The 15,463-nt window shown below is 40.5% G+C and overlaps 1 protein-coding gene across 1 annotated transcript in view; it reads right to left on the bottom strand.

Annotated features, from left to right (window-relative positions):
• DNAH7 (dynein axonemal heavy chain 7) overlaps positions 1-14,788 on the bottom strand; it is a 285,950-nt gene extending 271,162 nt beyond the window's left edge. The window contains exons 1-2 of the mRNA XM_020993533.2: positions 14,566-14,788; positions 5,681-5,743 (exon numbers count right to left, since the gene is read on the bottom strand). Of these exons, the coding sequence (XP_020849192.1) occupies positions 5,681-5,743; positions 14,566-14,580 (78 nt within the window). The 5' untranslated portion in view covers positions 14,581-14,788. The remainder of the gene's footprint in view (positions 1-5,680; positions 5,744-14,565) is intronic.
• Between the last annotated feature and the right edge of the window lie 675 nt (positions 14,789-15,463).

Raw genomic sequence — 15,463 nt, 5'->3', positions numbered from 1 at the left:
GCCAAGAAAACCCCAAATGGGGTCACAAAGAGGCTGAAATGACTCAACAATAACAACAATGGGTTGAGATATCCTCAGTATCCAGTATTCCTACTGAACAACTGTAACCACAACAAAAGGATGGGTGGACTAGGAGAGAAAAGGGATAAAGAACACATACACAAGAAGAAAGCAGACTTACAAAGAGAATAATCAAGAGAATGCCTACCACAGGGAGGAGACTACCTTCTCAGATTCTTCAGACTTATAAAGACTGCTTGCAACCTAGAAACCAACAGAAATGGCCTTGCTCTGAGCGCTTTTCAAGGTTAGGAGGGCAAAGAAGAGAATCCATTCAATGACCATTCCTTGTACAAATTCCTCTGAGTAACAAATGACTGTTACCACCATTGCCACTACCTATCTGTCCCTGACATAGTGTTTAGAAAAGAGAAATCCTTTCTCACCAATAAGTATTATTCACTGAAAATAGTATATTATATCACCCTATATTATAAGGACTACCAAGGAATTTATGAATTACCCTTTCCTTCTATTAGGCACCGTGAATGATTAGGATAAGGAAAATAACCAAAGAAGAATGCCACAAGAATAAAATCTTATAACCCCAGAATAAATACATCATAAAATCCTAAAGAGAATAAATTTTAAAACAGTCCTTCATCTTGCCATTCATAATTTTAGGGCTCCTCAAAGGATAGTCTGTAATTTTTCTTCTTCACTAGTAACCTACTCATATATAATATATATTCACTTTCCCTTTATAGTGTTGCACAGGACTGAAAACTCAGGAAGAATCAACATGTTGAGACATGGCTGCATTGACAGAGGTGGAGTGTCCAGGACTAGAAGATGATCGCTCTACCGTACTCTGCCCTGCTCAGATGACATCTGCAATTTTTTGTTTTTGTTTTTTAGCTTCACTGCATTTTAAGAAGAAAACTGATAATCCTGAGAGCATACACAAGATGGCAACCAAGATGGCTTAAAAAGCATACCATATGAAGATTAGTTGAAAGGACTGAGGATGTGTAGCTTTAAAAGGAAAAGACTTAGGGCAAATACGATAGGTGTTTTCGAACATTGAAGAATTATCATACGGTAGAGGAAATAGAATCATTATGACTAGTCCTAAAGAACAGACCTAGGAATAATAGATAAAACTTGCCAAAATGGCAAGTTTAGATCTGATGTAAGAAAAAACTTCCTAAAATTGAGAGATATTTAGAAGTAAAATGGGCTGCCTTGGGCAATAGTGGGGTCCTCTTCACTGGAGGGCTTAAGCAAAGTCTGGTATGTGGTTGAACGCACACTTGTTAAGTATCAGTTGTACTTGAGAGTTCTGAGGTCCCTTCCAACGCATAAGATTATATGATAGGGCTAGACTTATGGAACATGAGAGGGAGCAATATAAATGGGAGATGATGCAAAAAGGATGAGGAAAAAGATCAGAATTAGGTCCTCAGCTCAAAGGAATTAGGAGACACCACGTGCTTCATTCTTCATTTCAAATGTAGTTGCCTTTGGAGAAGTAAAAATCCAAAATTTAAAACGAAACAAAACAAAACTTTAGTCTTAACCACCGTAGCAACATTAATATAGAGATCTAAGTTTTCAAGTGATAGTAGTTTTAAAAAATGAAGTGATATTTTCTTAAGTTTCTCTAGGTAAGACTTTTATATTGCCTTTAACTATTTGAAACATTATATATTAGAGACTTCGATGATGTGTATGTATTTCAAGATGCCAAATAAAATCATTTTGGATTTCAAATCAAATGACAATTTTATGGATTAAAAATATTTAGGGAGGATGTTATATTTGAAATTTTACCATTTGTCCGATTCTGTTTTTTAAGGTGTTATTTTCTTCAATACTTTTTTGTGCTTCTTTTACCAAGCTGCTGATCCTCTTTTTATAATTTTCTTGCATCACTCATTTCTTTTCCTAATTTTTCCTTTATCACTATTATTTAATTTTGAAAATCCTTTTTGCACTCTTTCAGGAATTATTTTTGGGCCTTTGACCAATTCACATTTTTCTTTGAGGATCTGTATGCAGCTGTTCTGACTTTATTGTCTTTTTCTGAGTTTGTATCTTCATCTTTCCTGTCAACAAAGTTAACTTTCTAGGATCAGTTCTTTTTTGTTTGTTTATTTTTCCAACCTATTTCTTGACTTTTGACTTTATGTTAAAGTAGGGCCCTAAACTTCAGGACTTTTGTGGTACTATTTCAGTCTATAGGTTGTCAGTGCTTCCAAGGTGGTATGACCCAGGAAGAGATGTGGTCACTGCTCTCCTGGCCTTTGCTCTAGTCTTTACCGAGGAAGGGACCTTGTTCTCCTATAGCCACCAGCACTACCATTCCTCCTGGGCCTAGGATTGTGACCAGGTCCCCCATACTTCTTCAGCCACAATTACTAGTGCTCCCCTCTGTCTCGGAACTGAGACCAGAGTCCTTACTCCCCCATGAGTAACCACAAACCCTCCTCTCTGCCTCAGAACATCGACTACAATCCCTATACCCTCTGTGGCCACAAGTGCTATCACTCTCTTTGGCCTGGGACTTCAATGGAGAACTATGTATAGGCAATGCCACAGGGTCCTGTATTCAGCCCTAGCAAAGGGCCCCCTTCAATCTTCTGCCAACTAGTTGTCCAACACTTTCCCTTCCTACCCACCCCACCTCTCCCATCCTTGGGATAAGAGCCCCTGAAACTGCTGCTGCTGTCAATGCGACCACTTTAAGAGTAGCTGCTGGCTTGCTAGGGCATAGCCTGCACTGTGCTATCTGCCCTGTGCTCCAGGCCCACCAGACCACCACCCCTTAAGAGGTCCTGCAGACCTCTTAAGTTGTCTTGGGCTGGAAAACTGTTTCACCCAATCTTTTGTTTGTTCTGTTGCTCCAGTATTTAATTTGAGGCATTATTTCAAAGTAGTTTGGAGGGGAATTTGGGAGAGCTCAATTGAGTGCTTCTCTTATCCATAATCTTGGTTCTACCTCCAGCATGCCCACTTTGAGTAGTCTCCTCTCCTAACTTTCCAATCTACTAATCACAGACTCTGTAATCCAGTGACACTGGTCTCCATGCTGTTCCTTTCACAAAACACTATCTATTACCATGCCCTTTCATTGACTGTAACCAATGCCTGCCTGTCTTTTTTCCTTCCTTCTGAATCATACCCTTACATGTGGGTGCTCTGCCCAAAGGAATATAAATTTTCACTGCTTAAATCTCACAAGATATCTGTTTGGAGACTAGATTTTTTTTTCCTTTTCTCCACTTATTTATTCTATCATTTAAAAAAAAAATCTAGGACAATTAACTCTCTTATCCCATGTAGTTTCATTCATGATTTCTTGAAATAGAGCTCTGAAAAACAAGGCTTTGATAAAGCCCACTGGTTTTCAAATTATAAAAAGAGGATCAGCAGCTTGGTAAAAGAAAGCTACTTGAGCATGCCTAAAACCTCTGACTCTCACTCACTGGCCAATAACAAGTCCCAGCCCAAGTTTCACTTGGTCATTGTTTGGGTTTTAATGGCCCAGTGTTGAGCGTAAATAGCAATTGTTTCTGTTCTGGCCAAAAACTCTGGGGGTCTTCCCCTTCCAGATTTTTTTTTTTTGAGTAAGCAAACTAAGCCATCTTTTGCTTCATTTCTTACCTAGCCTAAAATCACTGAATGGGTGTTGTCTCAGACAAACTGAGACCTGGGAAAGACGTTAGCTTGGCTTAAAAAGGCCAAGGTCTATCACTGCATCTGGGACCATCTCCAGTTGTCCTGACCTATGTCTTGCCACTGGATTCAGATGACTCTAGAGGGGAGAGTGAGGCTGATGACTTTGCACAGCCCTGCGTGAACGCAATTCATTTGCAAGTCAAGACATCACCCACCTGATCTCCCTGGTCCTCTTCAAGAGTGAAGGACAAACAACAGCCACCACGAATGCCTGAAATTCTCTCCCAGAAATCTTTGCCTCCTGGCTTCCTTGACTTCTTTGAAGTCTCAACTAAAATCCTAGCTTACATAAGAAGCCTTTCCCAATAACTCTCAAGGCTAATGCCTTTCCTCTGTAATTAAGTCCAATTGTGCATACATATATGTATGCATGCATGTATGTATAATATGCATATATATGTATATATGTATACATATATATCTTGTTTAGACATAGTTGTTTGCATATTGTCTTTCCCTATTAGAATATGAGCTCCTTAAGGTCAGGGACTGTTTTTGCTTTTCTTTGTATCCCAGAATTTAGCAGTATCTGGCATACAGTACTCTCATTTAAAAAAAATAATGCTTGTTGACTTTACTTGTCCAAAGTCACAAAGATGGCTTAGTCAGCCCATAAGCATTTATTAATACCCTACTATGTGCCAGACATTACGCTAAGTACTGGGGGTTGTGGTCTGTTGTTGTTTGTTGTTTCTCCTGGTTCTCAGAGAGAACCGATGACATCAGGAAGGTAATGACCTGACTTCCAAGTGAACTGGATTTCAGTGAGGTAGGGCTGTGCAAAGTTGCTAGTGACACAAAAAGAGGCAAACGGCAGTCCCTGCCCTAAAGGAGTTCACAGTCTCCTCAGGGAGACAATGAGCAAACATACACACACACACACACACACACACACACACACACACACACACACACACACACACACACAAAATAGAGAGAGAGGAAAATAGGAAATGATGAAAAGATGGTAACATACTAGAATTAAGAGAGAGGTTAGAAAAGGCTTCCTGTAGAGTGGTATCAAATTCTAATAGAAAATTAAAGGCCACTAAACTGTACATAAAGATTCCTGCAGGCTTCTTACTGACTTAGAAAGCCATATAAATCTATATTCTATCATATGTTTATTTATTTTGTTAAATATTTTCCAATTACATTTTAATCCGGTTATTGCAGCTGGGGATGGGGTATGGGGAGTGGGAGGTGGTTTGACACCTCTGCTATAGAAGACGGTATTTTATTTGAGATTTGAAGAATGTCAGAGAGGGCAGTAAGAGGAGATAAGGAGAACATTTCAGGTTTGGGGGATAGCCAGTGGAGTACCAGTGTCCTGATTTCTGATCTGGTCCTCTTTTGACTATTTGCCCCTATCAGAGAAATACTAAGTTACATTTGGAATAGTTATAGCTTTGTGGGGTTTTGTGGGCTGGCCTATTTAGATCTGTGATTTCATCACTGTAGGACCCACAAAAGTTGCAGATCTGTCAACAAGAATGTATTAAGCACTTACTATGTGCCAAGCACTGTGCTAAGCATTAAAGATACAAAGAAAGGCAAAAACAGGGTCCCTAAGATCATCAATTTCTCTGCAGTTTATAGTTTTAGAGAGAGCTTCATAGGGCACATAGCTAGTATGTGTCACAAACAGGAGTTGAAATCTGGGTCTTCCTGATTCCCAGGCCATCCCTCTATCCACTCTGTCGGGTGTTATGTTTTATGCATAGTAACTTTTTCCAGCCAGAATATTTAATTAACCCCATTTCCTAAACCTGTTGGAGAAATAGCTTTTTTATAACTATTTTTCTCAAGAAATCTGCAACATATAATTTCTTAAAAAGCTAACGAAGTTCAGTTTTCCTAACTGAGAATCAGTAAGCTTATTTCAAGTTTGAAAACTTTTCAATACTGAAGAAAATGTGTAAGAAAAATCTTATATTACCTGTGCCAACTGTGGCAAAAATCTGGTTGGTGTTTTGCTTCTTTCTTTACTCTGTGCTTTTTCCTATATGGGAAATAACGAAAACCAAAATTGTTTGGTATGCAAATAATAAAGTTTTAGGTCAATCATACAATTGTATACAGTCTTTTAATTATGTATCCGTTAGAATATGCTTCCTTTGGAGAAGAAGAAATCTAAAAGTATATCCAAGGCCAACCTCAGGCAATTTTTTCAAAACTAATTCCAACAGTGCTCCTTTAACACCTGATCCAATTTGACAATACTTCCACTCCTTATGGTGTGACTTGTCTTAAAGGTTTATCTTTCAGCATTTCCTACCCAAAGTATCTAATTATGTAAAGCCCAGAACCTCTGCCATTCTCAATCTGCCCTGAACAACCATTAATTGCTATACCTAAAGGGCGCCATCCAAGAACTCCTCATCTTCCTTATCTGCACTTACACTTCCAACAGCCCATAGCTTGGTCTGCTCTCACCGTTGAAACTTATTTGTCTTAAATTTCATCCCAAGGAACCATGCTCTTTGTATTTCCACTGTGATCATTTACAATCTTGTCAATTAATCTGCACTAATTGGACCACTTAGTTTTTCAGGAGCAAAAATGAAAACTTCATCAAACAAGAACAAAAATTAAAAGATGATATGGTAATTCCATGATAGATATCTTGACCTGAACTCTACTTTCCTTGCCAGTTGAACACCTCCCTACCAGATGTCCTACCTTTACCTCATGCTCAATGTGTCTAAAACTAACACTTTATCTACCCACTAAAAACCTGTGCCCCATCCCTACTTCCTGATGTTTTTCAATGATACCAACCACCCTTTTGGCAACCCAGGCTTGAAGACTCAGTCTTCTCTCATCTTCACATCCAGTCAGTTACCACATCCCATCTGTCCAACATTCTAAATATTACTCAAATTTGCCCTCTTCTTTCTAGTTCTACTGCTATTAACCCATTTTAGGCCTTTAATGTCATTTGGAATGATTTAATGGTCTCCTAACTGGTCTCCCTGACTCTAGTCTCTCCCTTCTATAATCTATTTCGTACTGCCTCCAAAACAATCTTCCTAATATACCATGTCATCCCCCATTCAAAAATATTCAATTGTTTCTCATAATTAGCCAATAAAATACTAATTTCTCAGCCTAACACTGAAAGCCCTCCACAGTTCAATTCATTTTAACAAACGTTTACTAAGCACCTCTCCCATCTAAGGTATTGCACTAAGTTTTAGGGATAGAGAGACAAAAATGAAAGTCCTTCCTATAGAGGAGCTTATTCTATTCCTACAATCTGGCTCCAACCCACCATTTCAGTTTTATCTCACATGACTTCATCTTGTCAATTCTACATTTCAACCAAACCAGAAAACTGTTGTTGCTGTTGTTGTTGTTTAATCATTTCAGTTGTGTATGACTCTTTATGAGCCATCTGGTTTTGTTTTTGTTTTTTGGACAAAGATACGGGAGTGGTTTGCCCCTTCCTTCTCCAGTGGCAGAAGTTAAGTGACTTGCCCAAGGTCACACAGTTTTCTAAGTTTGGATTTGAACTATGTCTTCCTGACTCCAAGCCCTGCACTCTATCCACTATGCCACCTAGCTGTCATTTCCCAATTATATCCTGTCCTTCTCTGGATTGGTGTCTCTGCTATCTCCCATATATGAAATGTTCTTTCCCATACCTCAGTCTGTTGAAAATATTTCCTTTCTTCAGTTTTCAGGTCACACACCACCTCTTGTTCTAAGTCTTTATTGATCCCACAAGCTGTAAGAGATTTTAACCTCTTTGAAATCTCTTCCACTTGTCTCCTATAATTCATTAACCACAACTCTAGTTCAGACCCTCATCAGCTCTCACTTGGGTCAAGCGCTAGAGCAGGGGTGGAGAACCTGCAGCCTCAAGGCCACATGCGGCCTTCTAGGTCCTTGTGCAGCTTTTGACTGAATCCAAGTTTTACAGAACAAATCCTTTTATTAAGGGGATTTGTTCTGTGATGGTTGGGTTCAGTCAAATGGCTGCAGTTGAGGACCTAGAGAGCCACGTGTGGCCTCAAGGCTGCAAGTTCCCCATCCCTGTGCTATAGCCTCTTAGGATCACAGGATCATAATTCGTCTTCCTATATCCAGTCCCTTCGCTTTCCAAACTACCTTTCACATCCAGCTATCAAAGTGATATCCCTAAAACACAGGTCTGACCATGTCACTCCCCTACTCAAGAATTAGCGGCTCTCTACTGCTTTTAGGATCAAATACAAACTGCTCTGGCTTTGGCACTTAAAGTTCTTCAAAATGTGGCTCCAGTCTGCCTTTCCAGACTTATACATATTACACCCCTTCACACACTCTACAACCCAAAGTGGTCTATGTGCTGTCTCTCACATGCTGCCAACCAGCTCCCCTTTCTGTGTCTTTCCTCATGTCTGGAACAAACACTCTCTTAAAAACCCTAACTTCCTGCAAAGTTCAGTTCAGTGTCCTCTCCTACCTTAGGCTCTTCCTCAACCTCCCAGCTACTGTTCCCTCCCTCCTTTCCTCCCCAAACTGCCTCATCATTACTTTACACTTAGCTGTGTACTTGCTGTTTTCCCCCAACAGAATATAAGCTCCTTGAGGGTAGGGACTTTCATTTTTGTTTTTGTGTCCTCAGGATCCAGCACCTTACCTCACACAGAGTAGGTGCTGAATAAATACTTGTGTTTACTTCATGTTTCCCTTGGGTATCTCATACCACTATACCTGGAACTCTTTTCTGCCCCTAAAAAATTACACATTATATTATAGTTACTTTCAAAAAGCAGTATACTATAGTGGAAGAGAACCAACTCTGACATTTACATGTGAGCCTGTCTCCTCATCATACCTGTAATATAGTACCGACCACATGCTGTGGGTCTAAGAACTAAAGGAGAAAAGGGATGCAGAGAATTTTACCAATCTTAAACTACTTTATAAAAAGAGTCACTTTTATTAGTGTGTACTTGTCTTACCCTTCCCACTAAATCTATAAGCTGCATTAGGGCTTGGGATGGGGGAAAACAACTATGTCTTACACCATTTCTGAATCCCCTGTGCCTAGCACGGTGTATTATTACACATTCTTCATTTTGTTTTGTTTTGTTTTTTCATTCACATCCAACTCTTTATGATCCCATTCAGGGTTTTCTTGGCAAAGATACTGCAGTGGTTTGCCATTTCCTTCTCCAGATCATTTTTTCACAGATAAGGAAATTGAGGCAAACAGGGTAAAGTGACTTGCCCAGGGTCACACAGCTAGCAAATATCTTGAGACCAGATTTGAACTTACAAAGATGATTCTTCCTGACTCCAGGTGCAGCACTCTATCTATTGCACCACCTAGAAGTCCTATTACACATACTGTGACTTTAATAAATATCAGATGAATCAGATGCTACTACGTATGCAACTCAATTGGGAAAAACTAGAAATTGTGACCTTTATAAATTCGCTGAATGATACTCAGATAGTTGTATAGGGTGATTGTTTTCACATTCATACTTTATTTTTTATTAATAAGACAATACTTTAAAACAGCAACTTTTACATAGGACAATGTATTTCATTTTTGGCCCCAACACCTAGTCTAGGGGTGGGGAACCTGTGGCCTTCTTGGGTGCTGCCTTTTGACTGAGTCCAAGTTTTACAGAACGAATTCTTTCATTAAGGGGATTTGTTTGGTGAAGTTTGGATTCAGTCAAAGGGCTGAACTTGAGGACCTAGAGGGCCACATGTGGCCTATATATAATTGGCTTTCAATAAATATTTGTTGAAATGGACTTTAATGCAAAAAGCAGGTAACCAGGTTCTAGAATCATAGAAGTAGAACTGAAAGAGATTTTGTGGTCCATCTAGTCCAACCCCCTCCTTTACAGATGAGAAAACTAAGGCCTAATGACTTGCCCAGGGTCATACAGATCGTGCTGCCAGAGCTCAGTCAAGCCATGAGCAGTTACTGTCATAATTTCTAAATTAACAAACTGTATGAAACCCATAGAAAAATGTATATCTTTAAAAAGTTCAGAGAACAACAACTAAAACCTAAAATATCTGATTTGGTTTAAATGTAAATTAATATTAAAATGAATTGAACAGCTGCATGGTTTATATTTCTTTTTAATATCCTACTTGAAAGAATCAAAAGTACACACACTGAACTTTCTTATTCTTGAATAACACCATCCACTAATGAGATGAATATATTAAAATCTCCTTCAATAAATATGCTTTTACCACTACTCACATTTTCAAACAGAATATATAAGTAAATTTCAAAGAAAAAAACACATTTCATTTTCTGAAGTTAAATCCATTCTGTTTACTTAAGCCATAATTTAAAATAAAACCTCTATTTTTTTCTTTTCCAAAAGAAAAAAAACTGCTCTAAATTATTATAAATAAATGTCCAGAGAACATTAAAACTCACATTTCAACTAAAATAGTGTGAAATTGCACGCTCCTGATTAAAAAAAAAAAGAAATAATATATAAATAATCACTTTGTGGGTTCACACCACTTCCTGCAAGGCACTACTGCCTCAGAAGAAATATCCTAACAACAGACAATTGAGTATTACGTGTTAAGTTTTCAAAGGATTTTCTCCCTTTGTTATCACAATTTTCACAAAGTGGAAACAAATATTTCTGGATGTCACCCTCTGGAGTTTGCCAGATAGGTGACTTCAGATGGGGGCTTCTGTTCAATCATAGGATCTTAGATCAGACTTAGAACTGGAACGAACCTAAGTAACCTTCTAGTCAAACTTCCTCAGTTTACAAATGAGGAAAAAGAGATGAACAACATCCTCAAGATCACACAGTGGCAGAGCTCAGCTGGTGCTCAGGTACTATCATATGCAATCCATTCCAGGACAGCATCCAAAGCTTGCCAAAGCTTCTACTCAGGGGCTTTGTTCTGTGAAGTCTGGATTCAGTCAAAGGGCTGAACTTGAGGACCCAGAGGGCCACATGTGGCCTCAAGGCCACAGGCTCCCCACTCTTGAATTCTATGGCATGATGAATTATACCAAAATGATAAAAAATCTATTAGCTTGTAGCAATATAAACAAATCCTCACTTTTTTTCTACATAGCACCCCTCCCCAATTGAAAAGGGTCATTTTATCACAGTGTTCAGAAAAAATATTTGGTAGTAATCAATCAATAGAAGCACTTACTAAGTGCTTACTATTTTCCACATACTTTACTAAACACTGAGGATGTAAAGAAAGTTAAAAACACAACCAGAGACTTCACAATCTAACGGTGGTTGGGGGGGGGGGAGATGATTAATGATTACATCATTAGGTACACACAAGATTTGTAGGGGTAATCTCAAATGGGGAATCAGGAAAGGCCCCCTGGAGAGGATGGCATGTGAACTGAGACTTAAAGGTAACCAAAGGAACCAGGAGACAAAAGATGGTAAGATGAGCATTCCAGGTATGGGACACTGTTCAAAGGCACAAAGAAGATGATGGAGGACGATGTTTGAGGAAAGGCAAGTAGCCCAGTGTAGCTGGGCCGTTGAGTGCATGGAGGGGAGTAAAATGTGAAGAAAAAAAGGCTGAAAAGGTAGGAAGGAGTAAGGTTATAATGAAATTTAAATGCCAGAGAACTTTCTATTTGATCTTTGAGATATGATGGAGCAGCTGTCTCTCCTGGCAGTTGAATGGCAGATGGATTGTAGCTAGGAAAGACTTGAGGCAGGGAGGCTGGTTGGAATGCTATTGCTATAGTCCAAGCAAGAGGCAACATTAATGCAACAAAAATTCCATTATTAGAAAATTCTCAGACAGAAAAAATAATCAATGAAATCCACTACCCTACTACACAATCAACATTTTACTGAGCGCAAGGAGATAAAAAGACAAAAATTAAACAGTCCCTTCCCTCAATAAGTTTAATTTTACTGTAAATTCTTATGTAAAAATAATCTACATTATGTCTAAAACCATGTGGTTTCACTTATTTAAACTTCCATACTTCAAGAATCTGTAATATTAACCATATGGGTACTCTTTCCACAGCCTGAGTTCCCAATGTCCTATAACTAAATAGATTTGGTCTGGCCAAAAAAAGCATCAGCTTATAGTTTGCAACCTGGTGATGAGACTCTTCAAATTTATCTAACTGGGTCCTCCTCCGACAATAAGCACATAGACCACATCTGGTTCGGTAGGGTCTGCTGGTCTTCCAGAAGGTATGTTCTGGAGGTATAGCCTTACCCAGGATTATGCCCACCACAGGATGACACATCAAAGTAGGGCTTTGTGGTAGAGATTTTGCTAAGTGATAATGATCCTCTGTGTTAGTAGGTAGGTGAACCAAAATTCCGTCATTTTCCATCAAAAATCCACAATCTAGTGAATACAAGCCAAAATTTAAAATAAATATTATTACCATAGACTCTGATAGTAACAAAGCATGAAGCATTATAGGTTATTATACATGACAAAATAGCCGAAAGTACAAAGTTGGCCAACATATAAAAAGTTGGTTACTATATGGCATCAACATGGTTTCTGAAGTAAAGCAAGTCACTAAGCATTATCATAGAAAATTTATTAATCTGCATAATTATAATAATGTTATGATTAGCTTTTCATGGGGAGTCATTGAGTAGGTCAATCAATTACTCCACTGCATTTAAAGTAAGTTATAAGACGCTACTGCCTGATACCATAGCCAAGTAAGAACCTGTTTCAATCATTCAAAGTGTGAAAAATCCTTGGAAGCCATAGGAAGAACTTAAGTGACATTGTACAGGAACTCTGTTCAGAGTGACTGAGGAAACCTGCCCTCGTCCCCCCCAGGGGATCCATCAAATATCAAGCTATTTCTGGAACCAAGCGATTCCACTTCAGTGGACCCAAGGAAGAGCAATTCCAGCCAAGGTCCCAGGCTCCAACTCCTCCCTCAACCCCTGCCTGACTAGAGGAAGACTTTATGAACTTCAAAAGATCTGAGGATCTAACTTTTTCATCATCATCATCATCATCATCATCATCATCATCATCATCCCAGCAACATCTGAAGGGTGGCAGCAGCCAGCAGTGATGTGGGGATCGGGAGTCATGACCAAACTTCTCAAGCCACCCTCCTCCCACCTGTGCACCCAAAAAAGAGAAAGGGACTTTCACCAGGAGCTGTGTGTGTTACCACTTTGCTACCAATGGGCTTGCTAAGCTTTTACCCTGGAATCTATAGGTAACTGTAGGAGAATCTGTCTCAAGTTTGGGGAGATGTTTTGTACCAAATATATCACTGTGGTAAATACCCATTTCTAAAAGTTAATCATGTCTGACTAATTGAAATCAAGTGATAATCCTAGGGGAAAGGGTGGGGATGGGAGGAAGTGTATAAGCTAAAGTAACCTCCCTACAGGTTTACTCCTCAGGACTACCCCATGAATCTGAAGACGCAAGTTAATAGCTGAGCTTTGAAGAAGCAATCTGCTAGTGTGAATAGGGGTAAGAGAGTAGCTCCAAAACATGTTCTACAGATATACTGATTTCTACTTGTCTACAACTATGCTGCTTATATAAAACATAGGAGGGAGAAGGATGGGGTTAGATGAGGAAGAATTGTAGGTCACAGCAGGATGGTGAAAAGTGTCCTGAATTCTGAATTAGGAGACTTGGGTTAAAATTCAGTTGCTGGTATGTGGCAGGTACAGTCCTAGGTACTAGGGATAACAAGAAACTTAAATTCTGACTAGCTATGTGACCTTTGGGGAGACACTTCCCTTCCTCTAGAACCTAGGTTTTTCATCTGTATAGTGAAGGAGCTAGATTAGATAACCCCAAAGGTTGTCTTTCAATTCCGATAAGTTTCAATTCAAACAACTTCCATAAAATATAAGCTTCTTGTGAGCTGGGACTGTTTTTTTTTTCTTTGTATCCCCAGCACCTGGCACAAAGGTGCTTAAAAATGTTTGTTAATTGATTGAGAGGGGCTGAAATCTTTAGTCAAGGCTAAGAATGTTGGCACTCTAGGAGGCTGTTTGCAGTACATTAAGGGAAAGGGAAATCTAGAATAATGGAATAATTTTGCTGTATGGAATTCTGGCAGATGATGAGAACCCAATATCCAATGGGTTCGGTTGGTGAGTGCAGTGTTCTGAGAGTCCAGATGGAAGAAAGTAGAAGGAAGGGGTCAATAAGGATAGTCCTTTAAACACTGAACGGGTGTCCCCTCAGACAAACTGAGACCTGGGAAAGACCTTAGCTTAAAAAGGTCAAGGTCACCCACTGCATTCAGAGCCATCCCAGTAGTCCTGACTGATATCTGGTCATTAGACTCCGGTGACTCTGGAGGAGAGAGAGAGGCTGGTGACTTTCCACAGCCTTGCTTCACTTAAATCCAATTCACTTGCAAGTCAAGATATCAACCTCCTTGAAGTCATTGGTCCTCTTCCAGAACAAGGGAAGAACAACAATAAGGCTAGTGAGAAAAACTTTGAATTCTAAATCAGGGAGAAGTGGTTTCGAATCCGACCCTGCCACTTGCTATCTGTGTTATCCCGAGTAAGTCACTTAGTCTCTCTGGGTCTCAGTTTCTTAATGTGTAAAATGGGTTTCGGACTCTGAGTCGGGAACACCTAGATTCCACTCCTGCCTCAGACACTGATGTACCTGTGTGTGGCCCTGGAGAAGTCCCCAACCTTCTCTGGGGCTCGCATAGCGAGGCGGTCAGCCCGCCTTGCCCCCTTCCAGCTCGAGGGGGACGCCAGGACGGCCGCACTCCCCGCTCCCAGCCTGGGACGCTGCACTCTGGAATCCTCCGGGTCCGGCGGCCGGAGGTCATGGGGTGAGGAAGCTCTCACCCCGGCTCGCCCCTCTCACCTGGTCATCGCTCATGGCTGAGGAGGAAGTCCTGAAGGGAGGCCAGGAGGCAAGCAGAAGGAGACGCGCGGGAGGGAGGCTGGAAGGTCGCCCCCTCCAGAGACACCCGAGAGACGAAACCGAGACCGAGACGCGAAGCCGGACGACCCGCCAAGAACCCGGCTCGCCACCAGTGTTGTGGCTGCAGGGGGGCCGTTGCTAAGCAACAGCCAGACTCTGGCGTTGGCAGGGCTGGCACGGGAGAGGGGGAGGGAGTGGCGGGGGGGGCGCGCGCCCCGGGGGCTCGCCCCCGCGCTTCAGAACCCTCCCCCGGGGCGGGGCGGGAGTCGGTAAGTTCTCAAGGTCAAAACCGGTCTCAGATACTTACAAGTTGAACAACCCTGGGAAAGTCTCTGCACCTGGGTCTGCCTGAACTTCCTCATCGGCAAAATGGGGATAATAATAATAGCATCTACCTCCCGGGTTGTTGTGACGATCAAACCAGAAAATGTTTATAAAGTGTTTTACAAACGTTAAGCAAAGTAGCATGTCAATGCTAGCTATTATTATCATATTTTTAATATAGCAATAATTTATAATATGGAATATACTAATTATATTAATATAATAATTTATTATTCTCATCATTATTACCAAATGGAAGGGGAAGAGCTGGAGTTCTAGAAAGGACTTTTTTCCTTTTGTTAGGTCAGTTCATCTATTTCTGCACGAACCCTAAGCAATCCCACCTCCTCTTACCAGCGTGTCCAGCTCTCTGCCTTGACCACCTTCTCTAGCTTCCTCTGCTACAAGGAGGCCCTTAGGGGACTGGAGGAATAAGAAGCCCTTAGTAAAAATCTCTGTAGGGCCTGTTGCGAACCAGGCATGCAATGGGTAAGATAAGGGCAGGGAGGCCTTC

The sequence above is a fragment of the Phascolarctos cinereus genome, unplaced genomic scaffold, assembly GCF_003287225.1.
Source record: "Phascolarctos cinereus isolate Bilbo 61053 unplaced genomic scaffold, phaCin_HiC Scaffold_726;HRSCAF=1367, whole genome shotgun sequence".
Classification (NCBI taxonomy): domain Eukaryota; kingdom Metazoa; phylum Chordata; class Mammalia; order Diprotodontia; family Phascolarctidae; genus Phascolarctos; species Phascolarctos cinereus.
Note: the sequence above shows the minus strand (reverse complement) of the source record. Positions and strands in the feature narration are given on the sequence as shown.